Source organism: Thunnus thynnus, chromosome 1, assembly GCF_963924715.1.
Source record: "Thunnus thynnus chromosome 1, fThuThy2.1, whole genome shotgun sequence".
NCBI classification, from domain to species: Eukaryota; Metazoa; Chordata; class Actinopteri; order Scombriformes; family Scombridae; genus Thunnus; species Thunnus thynnus.
This window is the reverse complement of record NC_089517.1, coordinates 7,792,899-7,811,187: the sequence shown is the minus strand read 5'-3', so window position 1 is coordinate 7,811,187 and position 18,289 is coordinate 7,792,899. Positions and strand designations below refer to the sequence as shown.

The following is an 18,289-nucleotide window of genomic DNA, read 5'->3' as shown; positions in this document are numbered from 1 at the left end:
TGTAAACATTTCTGGAGGCAGTCGCAGGCTTGTTCAGCGTCTACTGGCTGCATCCTAGTTCAGTCGTATGTTGAGATCTTGACACTTTGCCCAGAGAAAATGAGATTTGTGGGATTATGTTGGATTATGTCAAAAAAGATGGCAGACTTTTTTTCACTTGTTTTAAGTAAAAAAAAACCAACATGAAAGATACACTTAGAGTTACATTTTTTTCACAGTAGGGATATTTCTGCCCTTTCTTTTTTTTTTTTTTTTTTGCTTACATGTACCCCCCCACACCCCCCCACCCTCCCGCCTCCCCCACATGATGCCAGCCCACATGCCCGTCCAGCAGCCATCCACTCATCCCTAGCCAAGTCAGTGTTATCTTTGAACTGACTTCAGAGAGATGGCCTGCCAGCCATGGATGATGACACTCTGTGTGTGTGTGTGTGTGTGTGTGTGTGTGTGTGTGTGTGTGTGTGTGCTGTATACAGCTCCGTAGCAGCACTATCCTTTCATTCCCCCCCCCTCGCCCCCCTTGTTTGATCTCAGAGGCCTTTATTTTTAACCCTCAGCAGCAGGACGATGATATATCACTGAGCGTGTAATTATGTTGTTTTCGCTCATTTCAAGGGAATAAAGGACAGTTTCCTCCCACATGCTTCTGCACTTAGTTAATAGGCGATGACTCGTCTGAGTGAGTGTGTGTTTGTGTGTGCATGCATGCCTGCCGTCGAATGTAGTACCACGCATGATGAATATGCAGTTTTGTAATGAAGCTGCTGGTCAGTTTGGGGAGTGTCAGCATGGTCTGGCATTAAAGGCAGGCCAACCACACACACACACACACACACACACACACATAGGCTCAAACACACACTCTCCCGCTGAGATACGTTATAAGAAAGTGATTGAACGCTGCAGTGTGATAAGACCGGAGTTTTAATGAAAGTCTGAGATGAGCAGGTGTGAAAAGAACCCCGCTGCTGACCAACTGCTGCACATTTCAAACCCTCCTTTGAGTGTTTTGTGTGTGTGTGTGTGTGTGTGTGTGTGTGTGTGTGTGAGAGCGAGCAGACCTGAGGGATGAGCATGTGATGACGGGCCTGTTCCAGGGAGATTTTTTAGCAATGCTTTTGAAGATTTGACATCAACTCCGAACTTGTTTGCCTGGTACTTTGTTTACATACTTGAGAGCGCAAACCGGATATTTTAAGCATTCTAAGAATGTCCCCCCCCTTTGGTTAAAACTTGATGTGCATCTGCATATGCTCCACACTTGTGTCTTTTTTTTTTTTTCCCAGCAAGGCTCAACATGTGCTGCTGCGGTTACCCGTTCACCGCATCAGGGCGGCCTGACCTATGATGGGCAAATTAGTAGGTGGAGATGAGCCGACGGAGCAGGGAAACGGGCAGGGAGGATGAGCTGTTTGGCATCTCGAAGCCAAGTCAGCGTAACCCAGAGCCAACAGAACCACAGGGAATTCAGTGAATGTGTGCTTTGAGTGTTGGAACGGCTTTAGAGCTTCCATATGTTGTAATGGAAAGAAATATGGAGATAAAAAGAGGAGGCAGGAGCTGGGGAATTGGAGCGTGCAATCACCGAGGCTCCACCAGTCGATATTTTTTATATTAACAGTGAATCAAATGATTCTGTATAAAGTAAAAGGGGTCACTCCAGGTGATGAACCCTCAGAGAATTATCACCAGCTCTGCAACCTTACTTTACTCTCATCAACCTCTTTTTCAGTCCCATTAGGCGCCTTTATTCAGCAACAAGCACTGATAAACCATCTGTACACTACCTGCCTGCCACCAAACGACAGAAAGACAAAGCTAGTGACTAGCAGGTTGAAGAAAGTGGACAGAAACAACTTTCTCACAAAAGTCTGGTTGACAAACTGTTGGACACCCCTGATGCAGATTCTTAAAATTTTAAATGTTTGTTATGCAGCTTTTTAGTGACAGTGAGAAAAATCAGCACCATGTGAGCTGAATTGTAAAGTGAAAAAACTGAATCGTGTATAAGTGTGTATATATATTGGGAGTCTGGAGCTGTTAGCAGTGCGGTCACGCTTTCTTTTTTGATACTCTCACTTTGAAATGCCCCCACACTGTGGCGTCAACCCAATCTGAATGTGATAGACTAGATAGAAGATGGAAGTGACACAATCTGCTGTGTGAGGTGAGGTTACATTAATATCAGACAGCTTTGTTTTTCCTGGAAAACGACACCGATAAGCCCTCAGATTGCTTTCTGCGCATGCATCAAAAACATCTTTAGTATTCAATATGTGTCCAAGTTGATTTATTTATTTTTTTGGCATTTTTATTCGACAGTGATTAGCGAAGAGTCAGACAGGAAATAAGGTCAGAGCGATGGGAATGATGTGCAACAAAGGTCCCTGGCTGGAATCGAACCGTGGATGGAGTTGCTACTGTGATGATTTTCTCTTTAATATTACTCTACTTATCGTCAGGATGTTTGAGTCATGACTGAGCGAATACAAAAGTTTCACAGGGAATACACCGTTTTAAAATGACTTCTTAAGCCTTGTGGCAATTGAAGCGCTTTGAGAAAAGTGTCCATCTCAATATAACATATGTCAAATTTGGAAATCTAGGTCATAAATGACAAAAATAGATGTTAATTTGCAACTTCTTGACTTGACTGTTCTGTGTTAGAGAAGGAGCCTTTAAGAGAGAGTGCTGCATTAAGGGTTGTGGCTTCATTTTTATTGCTAAGCCAGTGAGTTTTTATTTCTTCCTTTAACCTACAGAGTTTTCTGTTTGCTGTTTCAGAGGAAATTTAAAAAAACAAAAAACTATGGAAAACATTTTCTGACTTCTTCATTGCAGAAATGAAGTGGACAGAGATACAGTATCAGCTAAAAGGCCAACAAATATCTCATATGTCAAATGCCTAAAAGTTAAATTAGTCAGAAAATCTTTATATGGCCCATTTGGGAAAACACCAAAGAGCTAAGTTGATGCTGATTGTCTTTGAGAAACAAAGTATTAAACTCAATGTATTATCTAATTCATCATGGACTTGGCAGGATGTGCTGAAATATGAATCAATAGAATTTAAAATTAAAAGCATCTTTATAAATATCTCCCTTCTTTTCATTTGGGAACCAGCATCTCGCAAGACTCGGTGTGTTTTTTGTTCATTATTTTTCATTTTTCATAATGAAAAAACTGTAAAATGTGTTACTGATACACTATTTTTATTTAGCCTAAGTGTGACACTACCTGTACATCTGAAAGATAGCAAGAATATTAGTGAATATCTGTTTTTGCTTTAAAATGTCTCCAAAAGCAGGCGTCACAAAAGCGAGGCTCCTCTTATAATTGGGACAATGTTTCCAATATCCAACACTACTTTTACATTTCCTCAAGAAAGCCAGAAGTTTGGCAGTCTCCTCTGTTAACCGTGAATCATGAATGACAGTTATTACAGGTGAACAGTCGTCGTGTATACGCGACCCGTCAGGCGTAACGTTGTGTCAGCGGTCTCACACGGCGAGAGACGTGACGAAGGATGAACACTGTTGCCTGACAGCGAGGTGGGACGCCAGTTGTGTCCATTCTCATTGTGCAGCACCGCGCGACGCCGTGCGGCGCAGCTGAATGCAGCTGGTTTTGGGACGGTTCGGGCTGAACAGTTGCTGACACGCTGAGACGCAGCTGTCTTCTGTGAAGCGACGCTTTTTACAGCTCAACACCAGCAGCGGAAGGGTGGCAGGAAGACAGAAGATGGACAAAAGGCTTGACTCATTCCCTCCACACTTCCATCTTACCCTTCGTATTGTCAGATGGTTAATTTTTTTTTCCCCCCCTCCTCCAATTTCCCCCCGCTTATCACTTTTTATAGCGGTACACTCACGCTGAAAGAAAGACGCAGCTCCGACCCTCCAGGTAGTCTCCAGGGAGGTCCACGCCTAATTAACTGGCAGCCTTTTGACATCGTTCAAAGCACGTGGCCACCCACTCTCCGGGCTGGGTTACCATTGTGTGTTTTGGCCCCACTGCTCTCTCCTCAACCCTTCGTACTCCTCGTCATTTAACTATTCAACAACAGCAAATTGTGAAATAGCGAAACAGAGGTTAAATGCCACCTGGTTAGATCTAAGACTGGTAGGACGTGGCAGCTTCCGGCTTGGTTTGGTTGGTAAAAACAGGATTTTGGCGGCCGGCTGCTGTAGGTGGGTCAGGTTTAGGCGTGGTGTCAGGGTGGGTTTGCGGGATTGTGTTTACCTTGGGGGAGCATGGGAGGGGTGGGGGGGGGACCACCTGTCTTGTTCCACACCAGGCTTGTTTAGACAGTTTGAGGTTGTAGCAGTGGTGGATCTTTGGTGGTCTTTGTTTTCTTTTTCTCTGCTGGAGGTTGCTTCTTACTCACAGCGGCTTGACAGAAGCTTACCTGCTTTTTCTCAGTGGGCATGAACTCTGTCAATCAACCCGGCATGTTTGTGGGTTTAACCTATCACTATCTCCGAACAAGCGACTTGTCATATTTTCACTGTATAACAACAGATGTGGTGATCTGCTGTTCTGCAACAGATTTTCAATCAAGTTGAGTGACAATGTGTATGCAGAAGGAAGACAATCATTAAGATGAAAGCCCTAGCAGCACTTGTAGTATTGAAAACAACTTGATTGTTAAAACCACTAAACTTTTTCATCTCTTAAACAGGATTTCACTAGAACACAGCTGCATCTTTTATCAAAAGTTTAAAAAAACAGTGGAGCAGAAGATTTTAAAATTAGACTCAAACTCTATTTTAACATATTGTTGTCACATTTCTGTGTGAGTTTTAGAGAACTGTATTACAGAAAACACTGCTGAGTGAATGTCTCCTTTGTTCTCTCTGTATAACATGTTCAAATTTCAGAATAAGAGGGGCTGGCTGTCAGCTTTTGAATGCATGATGTCACCGACTGAATGCATGATGTCACTGACAAATCCTGCAATAGCGCGGGCACATAAGTGATTGTGTATGTACAGAAAGGTGACAAATTAAAGGAAAAAAACAGTAAAGGTCTGAATGCTTGACCCCTACAGTGAGGGGATCTGGTGGCTCTGTTATGCTGTGGGGGGGCATTTTGCTGGCATGGTTTGGGTCCACTTGTCCCCTTAGAGGGAAGGGTCACTGCAAATCAATACAAAGTCGTTCTGAACACCTTTATCCTGTGATGAACCATTTGTATCCTGATGGGAGTGGTCTCTTCCAGGATGACAATGCCCTGATTCAAAGGGCACGAGGGGTCACTGAATGGTTTGATGAGTATTAAATGATGTGAATCATATGCTATGGCCGTCACAGTCACCAGATCTCAACCCAGTCGAACACCTATGGGAGATTTTGCACTGATGTTAGACATCACTCTCCACCACCATCATCAAAACACCAAATGAGGTGTAGATAGTGTAGTCTTACAGAATCAATGCCAAGGTGCATTGAAGCTGTTCTGGCGGCACGTGGTGGTTCAACACCTTACTAAGACACTTTATGTTGGTTTTTCCTTTAATTTTTTCACCTGTCTGTATATTAAAAGTAATAGTTCACCCACGTTGTCAAACTGACCCACTGACAAAAAACGTGGTTGAAAATGATCCAAATGTAGATTTAGACCCAACTTTTAATCTCAATCTGTTAAGCTTTTTGCTTCTGAACTGTCTCTGCGGCTATTTCACAATACAGACCATACAATTATTTTTGCTTGAAGGCTTTTACTTTTCAAATCAGCTTACAGGAAGTGCGATAACATCAGAAAAGTTCAGAAAAGTTTGTCCCCGTAGCAGCATTTTGTCCCCGTGATGCTTCTCTTTAGTTTTTTTTTTTTCGCCCCCAAGTCAGCATTTCAATCGGCTTAAAACAAAGTTAGATTTAGATTTATTCGGGTAAAAACTCAACCGTTCTCATGAGGTTACCGTACCTGCTCCACTCGAACATCCTCTAATCGACTGAATGATGTATTGTTGCTAAACTTGCACTTACGGCTCAAAGTGATCTACTGTCTCTTCAAAACAACCCAGCATGTGATCTGCTATCTGTGCGATGCATCAGAGGCCTGTCATGCTGGCGCTCTTGAAAGCGCCGGGCTGCCATGCTTGGCTGCCGCTGCTGCTGATGTGTGTATGTGTGTATGTGTGTGTATGTGTGTGTGTGTGTGTGTAGCCTTACATAACAATCTAGAGAGTGGCTCTCTTTACTTCCTCAAGAGGTTCACACTCGATATAAAGGAGTCACCAGTCTGTCTGCTGGCTCTGATACACATTCATACTTGTTTCTTCAACTGATAATGGGTGTGTTGTTCTTTTACTCGTCTCATCAGTTAACATCAGGATCTTTTTTTTTTTGCCTCCTCGATCCAAGTTGTGATTGTTTTCGGTGGCAGAGTTACAAAACTATGAACTAATGTTTGCTTTGTCTATTGGCACTTACATGCAGTTTTAGGACAGAAACTGCAGTATTTCTCTCCCAGAACATACTATAAACAATCAGCAGGTCTTTGCTCATCCTCGTGATTCATCTACACGACAGGTTGCAGTTCGCATCAGTGCGGTGTCTGTTAGTGCACTAACAGTATCTGTTAGTGGTGCGATTAAGAGTTTTTGGGACACAATTACAGCAACGGTTGCATTAAGGTGGATTTATGGTTCGATACATGTAAACATCAACTTGATCGCTGTTGGGAGTCGGGTGTGAAATGTAAATGGAAACAAAGATAAACATGCTACAAGTATAAAAGCGTAAAAGAAACAAGCCATGCAAATTTCTCCGATTCACCCCCATGCACGTTCGCCTACGTGTGTCCCACAGAACCGTAGTTTCACCTTTGCAGAGGCACAGGTGCTTCCTTCTTCCTTGTTTTCTTCTTGCAGTCATTTGAATGCAGAAGTATGTCCGTTCAGCTACTTGACCCTGAAATATTGACACAATGTTCATGTCACTCTGTGTTAAAACGCTCAGACGTTTTAGTTTAGTACACAGTGTTTCATATCTCACATAATGTAGTGAATAAACAGGTTTGATTCCTGTGTGGGGAACAATATTTTGTTATATTAAGTACACAAATATTTTTGATATATGGAGAGGATTTTCTTGCAATGTACTGCGTATTGCAGAACTACCTGCGTAGTAATGTTGAATCATTCTGTGATTCCCTGCTAGCGGTGAGCAATTTGCATAAAATCGTCCATCACGTCAATGTGATTTTCATATCGCCGTAGCAAAGTAGATAATGAAATTACCTGGAAGTAAGCAAAAGCTGAGAAAGTGAGCAACCATTTGATAAAAAAAATAACAGTCCTGATCATTGATTTGCCACATTTCATTGGTTTAATACAACCAGAGATATTAAAGGGGTCGATGCCTCTCAGGACATCAACATTTCTACCTGTTGGCAACATCTTGCGGTATTGTCCCGATATCATCATCATATCTCCCAACCCCTCTCCCAGCCCTGGTGTACACACATGCATGAGTGTGTGTGTGTGTGTGTGTGTGTGTGTGTGTGTGTGTGTGTGAGTGAGTGATGGTTTCCCGCTGAAGTTTCTTTGGCACTGGTTAGAGCTGGTGGATTCTGCTTTTTAAAGCATGTTTGACAAATGTACGGCCTGTGATGTGGCTTCATGTGACACAACCTCTGCTTCTAACTCACAGACTCTAATTTACCCCAGTGCAAACCCACACACCCACACACACACACACACACACACACACACACACACACACACACATATACATATATATCTAAATAAAACACAGACAAGCATAAAGTTACAAATCCGGCACAGCTTGCAGCACTGCAGTTATTGTCAGTGTACTGATGTATCAGGATCCAGTCTGTTTGGGATTTTCAGGCCTTGGTTGTCAGTCACGGAGGGTAAAAGTCACACTCTCGGACCGCAGAATGACAGATTGTGCAAAAAAAAAACAAAAAAACGATCGAGACAATGTGAAAGACGGGAAGACTCGGATGACGCCATCCCCGTTTCCCTCTGAGAAGAAGGAGAGTTCTGGAAACGAGGGGAGGGGAGAGGGGGGGAAAAAGTAGGGAAGAAGAGAAAAGAAGGGAGGCAGCTGAAGGGGAAGTGTGAAGAGGGGATGGTGGAAAAGAGAAGAATGAGGAGAAAGAGAGAGAGAGAGAGAGAGAGGGAAATAAAAAAGAAAGAGGCCATTAATTTAGTACTGTGGGAGGGATCTGAAGGTTACTGAGCTCACTCTGCCAGGCCCTCCTGGGTTGACTGATGCCTTTGTGAGGAGGCCAGGAACCACACACACACACACACACACACACACACACACACACACACACACACACACACACACACACACACACACACACATCCATGCACACATACGCGTTCCAAGAAACTCTGGGTTTGTTGCGGCAGGCTAGTTTCAGCAAAATAGACACACACACACACACACACACACACACACAGATGGTCATTAATGGGCTTCAAAGTGAGAGCAAAATGGGAAACCTTTATTTATTTCCTTCCCTGGACGTGATTCGCTGTGATGCGTCTGAAGATGTGGCGATTCTGTGTTTTTTTTTTCTCAGCCGTGGTGGGACCTTGTGTTTGTTTGTCTACGTATTTTGGGATACCGTGTTTGTTCGTGCACAGATGTGAACAGGCTGATTCAGAAGAGTCAGTTAGCGATATATGAGAGATCACACGGATACCTCTGTCACACGCAGCTCTCATCGGCTGACGTTCAGTGTACATTTTTGAGACTTTGCTCTAATTTTTTTTTTTTTTTACTCAGAAATAAAGAAATAAAAGTGACTGTTTGGCTAACTGTTCACATCACATGGGCGTGTAATGTCTGACAAGGAGCCACAAATCCCTTTTTAACGTTCCCCAAGCTAAAAAATGTTGGAAACCGCCGTTCTAATGAGTCAAGAATAAAAGTATTAAAAGTTTTCACTGCAAGCAAAAAAACTTTTAACAGAAAAAAAACATGTTATTTTGTCATCAGCGCATTTTAAATCACACCTGATTAGTTTTCTGTCAGACAGGTAAATTGTCTTAATTATTAATTCTTCAGCCCATGAACCTCATGAATCACTTCATTAATCATTGGACTGATAGGTGTCAGTACAGTCCAGCAACAGTCTCATATCATCTGTGTTTTTTTTTTTTTTAAAGGGGGGGCGGCAGGGAGACCCTTCAGGGTAAAATCCACTGAATAAATCAGTCGCTGCTTTAAAGAGACGCTCCGTCCTACTTATCACAAAGGGATCTGAGCTGGAAACATCACAGTACATGTTCATACACGCAAACATACACAGATTTATAAAACCTCCTCACTCCGAGGACTGAAAGTACCCGAGGCGCTACAGCTTCACGTTCAAACCGTCTCTTCTGTTATACACACACACACACACACACAACACAGAAGAGCCTCGTTTAATGAAAGCCATTCATATTAAGATCCAATGTGTTTCTTTTTTTTTTTTGCTCTCATTGTATGGCACAAACTGTCCAGCTGAAAGCATATTAATCACTTTCACACACACTGCAGTATGGCTACAGGCCAGATAGTTTGTGAAGTCTCATTTCTGCTCGGTGACATAGTGCATGACTGTATGGTTTACAGTACACAGCTTGTCGGAGTTGTGACAGAGAAGCTGCAGAAGAAAAATCCTGTTAATATTTAACAAAAAAGCATTTCTACTTTTTTTTTTTTTTCTTCCAGTAAGAATGCTTAATTGTAACTAAAACATAAAAGATTTTCAACACTCGGCTGTGGTTTTCTAAATCTCTCTCAGGGATAGTTCAAGTCCAGATGAAACAGCATTTCAAGAGCATCTGACTTCCGTACTGTGACGTATTTCCAAGTGAAACGAGAGAGGAGGAATTTGATCTGAACGTTGAGAAGTGGGTGTGTCGTAATGAATCTTAGCTCTGTGCTGCTGAAAGTTGGAAGATTGATTGATCGGTGGATGTCGTGATATTATAATATGATATTAAATAGGTGCACGATATGACGGGATGTGATCTAAAAGGGTTTAAAAGGCATTTTTCATTTCATCTGGACTTTAATAGTTAAGAACACATCCTCATCCTCAGATGGCATGAAGTGTTTTTGGTAGCCTACTACTAATCTGTCGACAATGGCTTTTATTTTGTAATACTTGTATGTGTGTATTTTTGGCAGCTTCGACCAATGAATTTCCTACTTTGCATAATTTTATTTGCATAGTTCTTCGTGGCGAACCCCCTCTTTAAAACAAATATTGAAACACTGTGAATTTGCAGCGAGTATACGGACTATCTGGCTGAGAAAAATTCAATCCTGGATTCCTGGGTTTGGCCCGAGTACAGACAGAACCGCAGTCCTGTCATACATGTGTGTCACAGTGAATGCCTTCCCCTCTCAGACTCCCCACTCTGCTCAACATCCAGCTCAGACTTTTTTGAGTTCTGCTGAATGCTGTGTTGTCTGAATCAGCAGCAGGTTTTTTTTGGTTTTTTTTTAACTGAAATGTGTCCATCTGTTCATATAATACTTTAACCTTAAGTCAGTGATGAGTAAATTGGGAAAATTAGCTTGTTAGTTACTGTATAAACTGACTGAATCGCTGATTAGCTCTAACCCTCTCTTCCCTTTCTGTGTGTGCAGGAGTTCAGGGCAGCGCTGAGTGTTCATGCGGCAGGAACCACTTCACGTGTGCGGTCAGTGCGTTCGGGGAGTGTACCTGCATCCCGGCCCAGTGGCAGTGTGACGGAGACAACGACTGCGGGGACCACAGCGACGAGGACGGATGCAGTGAGTTTGCACTTTCTTTCTATCTCGCTCTGACTTCTCCTAAGGCTTCTTATCTCTAAATACGTCCGGTTTGAAGTGTCGATGCAATAAGCAGCCAGTAGAAGCTGCTATATGTCGAATCGAGAGTTTGAGTTTGGTTTTAGAAACGTTGAACCCGTCCTACCGAGCGACCGGAGCGGCAGACATCGACGTGGCCTATTTATTGAGTTTGATGCTCGATCCACGTGTCTCGGTTTTTGTGATCCAGTTGAAAATCATGCTTGCCCAGTTGGTGAGTGATCAAGTTTGACAGTGACTTTTCCATTTCAGAGAGATGATAAAACATACCTTTTCCTCTAATGTCAAAACATTTTTTTCCCCCCGATTGTTTAGAGAGACAGATTTATAACCTGTCAGATTTTAATTACTAGAAGTCACTTTTTCCTACACTATACCTTACTGTCAGGACTATAATAAACATGTTTTTCTACATTTTCATTGAATTAAAGTAGCCAAACTTCTCAAATGTTAAATGATGTATGAACGCAAGCATCTGTTTTGTCTTAATAAAATAATCCTAGAATCTTTAAACCACGGTCTGATCACAGAATAAGTAAAAAAGATCACAAATCTGACCCGACATTCAATGTTAACCTTTAATAGCACATAGAAAGTATCAGCAAGTAAACAGTTTTTGACACTTGCTATGTGCTACACACTCATTTTGATCAGTTGATACCCACCCTTAGATGTTTGTTATTGTTGTTTTTAACATTTTGATATGGATATTTATTCTAGGTTAATTAGTTCGAATTTAACTTCATTTTTTAAGATTTTCTATCTTTGCATTTAATGCTTTTTTTAGATCCATAAATGAATAAAAGAAAGAAAATCTAACTTGATAGTATCAAAAACTGCTACTACTGTAGTTCTTCAGAGTAAATCAGCAATTCACCTCTTTATATTATCACGGTGCCCTTGAGCAAGACATTAAACCCCCACCACTTAACCAAGACTCTGTTTGTACTAGACAGTTCCCTGGTGTAAATTTGTATAACTGCATGACTTCTGCTAGAAAGGCACAAGTGTGCACAGGCAGACGTTTCCTGCATAAGTAAAGACTTATAATACAAAGAAAAAATATATAATTAGGCCCATATGGATCCCATCATCACCCAGTCAAACAGTGAATGGGTCACTGGTCCAGGCAGGGTAGTATTTCTGATGCAGAAGCAGACCGAGGCGCTCTGCATGCTGTATGCCCCGCGCAGAAAAATGCTTGAGTGACTTTTGGCACCATATAGCGTTTGGCTGGAGGGAAGTCTTGGCAGCGGAGCCAGACAGGAGTATTTTCCTGCAGAGCATGTCAGTTTGTCAAGTGGAGGAGATCTTCACCGCCGCGCCTCTTTTACACTTTTATGTATCGATGTGAAATGTCAAATGTGAGCGGCTTGTTTTTTTTTTTTTTTTCTCCTGCTCACTCATGGAGCAGAAGAAGCAGATGCTGCCCTTTTGTTTGACACCTGGTAAGCCTCTTTGAGAGGTGTGTGTGTGTGTATGTGTGTGTATGTGTGTGTTGATATTCTTTCTCCATCAGTCTTTCTCTGTCACATTAAGCTAATTAGGGGTTGGGAGAGGGGATGCTAAGTGTTATTGATCTGCGGCCGGTTGAACGTTCAGTGGGTCTGATTGCCACGCATTGATCTGCGTTACTTATTTAAGGAGACACATGGAAGCAGCTGAGAGATATCAGAGCATCTGGCTAGACCTTTCTAATCCATTACTACCGTCTGATCAATCCTCCGCTCGCGCTACAGTCGCACTACAGTCATCCTCTTCCACTCACTCTGGTCAATCTTTTAATTGCGGAGCTCATATCGCAAACATTCATTTGTTTTTGTAGCCAGATATCGAATAATACATCTAGAGCCGTTCAGTGTTTAGTCCCAATGCAATGTAGATTCAAATATTCCTGCTCACACACCGAGAGTGTCCAGATCAACTTCATTCATGTATTTATTAGGGGTGTGTATCTCTCCCTCTACAACAAGGTGATCAGTATCTAGAGACACAGTCCATGATCTAATTCAAAAATGATACAGATACATTTGTAACGATACGATACACTGCGATACACTGCTGATTCGATAAGATTCAGCTGCAATTAGAAATTTTTTAATTGTAAATGTGACTTAAACAATAAATTATGTCTTCGTTACTTATTTTAAATACTAAATAATCCAGAAAAGTTTGTCTTCTGCCACATAAACAGTATTAAACATTGGCAGCGAGACTCTAGATTGTTTACCTGATCGTTGGCTATATGGATTCCATGTAAATAAAACAGCTTGTGGCTTCAGTAACAGTTTTTTTACCTTCAACTCTAGGGAGCTAGGGGTCAGTAGGAAGAAGCGTTAGCTGCCAACACTAGCATTACTCATCTTGTGTTGAAGCTTCCTTCTGGTAACTTTCCCATCAGCACGCACATCATTTTCATAAATTAGTAGCAAGATGTGTGGTTCCCCCGGGGATATTTTATGATACCGCTGCGTGTTTTTGAAGCCTGCAAATGGAAACGACAGGCAGCGGTGATCATGGTGGTACCGACATTTCTTTCAGTGTGTGGGAATGTGGCGGATGGTTTGAAGCAGGTATGTGAACGGGAAATGTAGCGAGCCAGCAGGAGACAAACACACACTTTACACCCCTAGTATTTAGTCATGGGAAAATTGCATATCTTTGATCAAAAATGTGCTAAGTGGATACTTCCCGTGTTTGTGCTGTAAGTCATGAATCTGGTTTACTGCCTTGGCTGGCTCTAGTACTGTAGTAATACTGAAACAGTTAATCCTGTAAGAAATTATTCAACTGACAAGCAATTAATTAGATTAATAATTTAGCTCATATATCAAGCAAAAACGCCCAAAAATTCTCTTGTACCAGCTTCTCAAATGTGAGGATTTGCTGATTTCTTTTATATTATTGTAATTTGAATATCTTTGAACTGTTGATGGGACAAAAAAAATCCTCTCTGTGACTCCAAAAATCAGACCACTCTCTGTACATTCAGAAGAAAAAGGCTCTAAGTATCTAACAGTGTCCTCCAGCTGTCACATTTCACTAAATCCCAACTAACCGGACTGAAAAACCATGTTATTGTCGTGTGTTTGCTTTTTTGAAAATTCTGTTTGCTTTCACAATTCCGTGTGTTATAAACTGAAAGCCCTTTTTAAAACAGATCACATAGTCAGAAGTGTGTGCCTTTTTCATGTGTATGTACGTACGTGTGTGTGTGTGTCTCGGCCCACGTGACTCAGCTTCTATTACGCTGATTGAATTAAGGCGAGTCGGATCGTAAAACCCGAGGAGTGAAATTTTATAGTTTTTAACAGCGTTTTCTAAACACAGCGAAGAATTGAATTTATGGGGCTGCAAAGGATGGGGAGAGAGAGAAAGACAGAGAGAGAGAGAGAGAGAGAGAGAGAGAGAGAGCGGTTTCCACAATTCAGCAGGAACTGCGGACGTGCGACCGTGAGAGCGTAGCATCACAATGAACCCACACACGCAGATAAACACAGAGGAATACTTCTTTTTCGGCAGAACTGTGGCGTTGTAGTTTGTGGCATCCAGACTTTGTTTGAACTTAACACAGATTAGGTATTTATCATTTATACCAATTTAACTATTTAGAGAGAAAGCGCAATTGTCCTGCTCCACACAAGAGGAATGTGTGTGTGTTTGTGTGTGTGTGTGTTTCTGTGATTTAGGAGAATAGGAACGGAGACAAAGTGGTAGACTTTCTATGAAGCTGTCTGTGTAAACTTCTGATCTAATTACGATGTGGGAATCATGTGGAAATTGTCTTGTGCAGATGTGACTGTTATGTGTGTGTGTGTGTTTTGTGCTTTCGTTCCCTCAGATAAAATTTCATAGCTGCTCAGAGACCAAAGAGGGAGTGGAGAAGAGTTGACGGGGGGAACTGAGAAGAGCATGCGTGAATTCCCTTTGTACATGCGTTTGTGTGTGTATGTGTGTGCGTTTGTGTTCGACTCAAGTATGTGGAGTTGTGAACGTCGGGTGTAGGAACTCTATCTTACTATAAAGGAGTTGCTGGAGGGTCAAGGTGAGGAGGAAATGGACTTTACAGCCCGCCGGTTCTCCTCTTCACCTCACATGTAACATCTGTCTGTTTATAGTGGACCACACGGGGTGGAAGGGGGGAGAGGTCTTTGCTGGGTGATCATAAATCTGCCCATTAAAACAAAAAAAAACAAAAAAACATCTTAAGTTAAAGGATTGTACCCACGTGTTTGCCAGTTTAGCCCCTTAAAGATATACTATGTGGGATTTGTCGGTCGTTGTTTGTAAACACACAGCATTCAAAGTTGGCCCCTCCTTCCTGGCTCAATGAGTGAGCAGGCGAGAGAGAGCAGGCGTGGTTGAGCGAGCTAGAGAATCAGGTAAATAAAACACTATTTTCTGATTGTTTCATGGCGGTTGCGTTCTAAAGCACAAATAAACATGCCCACACCTCCGCACAACCCTGCCGCATTGCTAGATTTTGTGTAAATGCAGAGCTTCATCCTGTCCACTGTGGCCTCTCTGCTCTGCGAGGGGTAGAGGCAGAGACAGCGATGTAACCTGGTCGCTAGGTTTTGATAGAGTCCCCACCTCATACTCTGCGTACTGTTATTGGCTGGGGGCTACACACCCACTGCCCAAAGGTTGACACCCAGAACTGTCCCGAACACAGCGAAACAATGAGATGGTAATAAATGAAAGGCAGATGGTGGGGTCCTTGCAAATAAACACACCTCCACACACTTCTAGTGGGTCATAAGTGATGAGTGAGAGGGATTATTTATTTATGCCTTTAACTGCGAATCCTATTTTCTCTACATTTATGCTAACCGTTTTCAAATGATTGCTGTATAGTTTCTGATTTCTGGATGATTGATTTCTATTCATTTCAGTACAGTATGAAAATTAATTAGTCAACTCTTGTGTAATCCTCCACAGCGAATATCAAGTCACAGTGACTTCATTGTTTCAGCATTGTTTGGAATAAACACAAACTGCATAAACATGGCCGAGCAGACAAAGAAGTGAGTTCAACCTAACCTTGAAACCTGTAACTTTGCACATTGCAGTCAGAAACCTTGAAATGTTCAGCTTGTGAGTATGTACAGTATTAGTCAAAAGTTTCCCCATTCACTTGAATGAAAGAGCGTGTCCAAACCTTTTGTCTGGTACTGTTTAAGCAAGCTTGTAGCACAGAATTTCCAGGTACAAATATGAATATACAAGCTTACAAAACTAATTTTATAGGTACAAAACCCTGTTTTTCCAGCACACCCTTTTGAATAATATAGTATTCCACACATTGGTGGGAGCTTGTTGCTTTCAGAACCGATGAGACATCAAATATGATCCAGAAAATCCAGTGTGAGTAACAGTTGGGATGGACTGGCCTTATTTTTTTAATTGAATGAGGGGGCTACATTTTTCACGGAAGGCTAATCTTAGTCTGAATGTGGCCGAAGGCTGAGCCAAGACACACTGAATGAAACTCATTTTGGCTCCATGTATACACAATCTTATTGTGTTGGTCACTATCCAGAGTTCATAACAATATTTAATGGTTGAAAGATGAACCGGTAAATCAAGAGCTTTGTCTTCAGGCTCAATTCCTCTTCACCATGACAGTCTGGTACAAACACCCACATCACTACAGACGCTACAGCTATCTCCCTGCCAATCATATTGATAGTGAGCTTAACTGGCACAAACATGTGCCAAGTGTCTGTACAAGAATCCATCAGCGCCTCCATTTCCTTCAGAGACTCAGAGCTTTTGGTGTCTGCAGGAATATTATGTTATTTTTTTTTATAGAGCTACTATAGAGTCCGTCTTACGTTATGGTATTACCAGCTGGTTTGAAAACCTAATGGTCAAGTTTAAAGCACAAATATTTAGTCTGGTTATAATGGCAGGGGGAAATTATGGGAACGCCCATACCCCTAACTCCCCAAGACATCTTTGAGCAGTCCACTATTCGGCAGGCCAACAGGATTTTATCTGACCGTTCCCATTAGTTGAACTCTGAGAATGTACTCATGAACTCTGGAAGGAGGTACAGGGTCCCTTTGTGTAAGCGCAACCGTTATAAACATTCATTTGTCCCTCTGTCAGTTAAACTTATTAATGGGCGACTCCTGGAGGACGGACAGAACAGCAGGGAGACCCTATGATAACTGAAGTTTCCACCGCTCGCTCGTGTATGTAAGCATGTAAAGTGAGATGAGTTGTTGCTTCATTCATGCACTAAAATGTGAATGTTTTGAGATATTCGAATCTTTTGTAAGTTTTAACAGTGTGAATGGCTTTGTGACTAATTTGCTGGGTTGTTTTATCTCAGGCCAATGTTTGCACATGTGTCCCTATTAAATGCCTTTTTTATTGTAATGTCTGGTTTTGATGCAGCGGTTCTCTTAATGCGAGACAGTTTTCTCCTATGGGAGATAATAAAGTAACCTTAACCTTCTGTTTTCACGCCTCACTAGCGGAAGAGCAGGAAGAGTACGTTACAGGGTCGCACATCTCAAGGACAGGACACTAATTAGCCCTGATGAAATTTAATGAAGGCATAACTCGCGCAGACATTTCATCGAATTAAAAACACTCCTTTTTTTTTTTTTTTTTTTCCTCATCGATACAGCTGTCTGAGCTCGGCGGGTCGTATGGAGCGCTGGGTGGCACACAGTCAGAGTAATACACTTTACTGTGTTTGATAGCAGGCCAGATGTATGAGCTGTGAGGGACTCTTTGACATGAAGCTTGGCTCCATTAGAGACATATATGTTTATGCTCTTGGCAGCCAGCTCCATATCCATAAACCCTCATAAGGAGAAGGAAGGTTATATTATGCTGCTGCTTTGTGCATGTGGTTCCTATGGAAATGACAAATGCGTTTAAGTGCTCGCTCATTGTGTAGAGGGCTGCACAGTCTGAGGAGGCAAAGTGAAGTGGAAAGTGAATGAAAGGGGACAAGGACAGAGAAAGTGATGAAAAGATTGATGCCTGTTTCATGTCGAGGTCCTAAACTTGTTACTGCTCTCTTTATAATCCACTGAAACTCTTTTTTTTGCTGCTTTGTTTGCTATAATAGAAGACTAAAGAAACCATTATTCATTTGAGAGGCTTTTTCTTAAAAAATGACCCAAAATTATTAATTTATGTAACTAATAGTTGTTGATTAATTTTCTGTCAATTGACTAATCATTACAGCTCTGCACGACTTTATTGCTGTGCTCTGGAGGTGAAATGAATCATGAGAAGTTTGTGCAAATGATAAGAAAAACCCAGTTTAACCATTAAAAATGTAACCAAACTGTCCTGAAGTCTTCTCGCATGTCTTTCCCCTGTATGTTAAGGGTTCATATGTCCAGCTAGTTTGTACACGATGCCATCAGAACAGTATTTTCCTTTTTAAATGTGTCCCTCTGAACTCTGCAGATACTCTGATAGTGGATGAG

The 18,289-nt window shown here is 41.8% G+C and overlaps 1 protein-coding gene across 3 annotated transcripts in view; it reads left to right on the top strand.

The window, feature by feature from the left end:
* lrp4 (low density lipoprotein receptor-related protein 4) overlaps positions 1 to 18,289 on the top strand; it is a 118,662-nt gene that overhangs the window by 42,059 nt on the left and 58,314 nt on the right. For all 3 annotated transcript variants that reach the window (XM_067572624.1, XM_067572537.1, XM_067572705.1), the window contains exon 2: positions 10,629 to 10,775. In XM_067572624.1, coding sequence (XP_067428725.1) covers positions 10,629 to 10,775 — 147 coding nt within the window. The remainder of the gene's footprint in view (positions 1 to 10,628; positions 10,776 to 18,289) is intronic.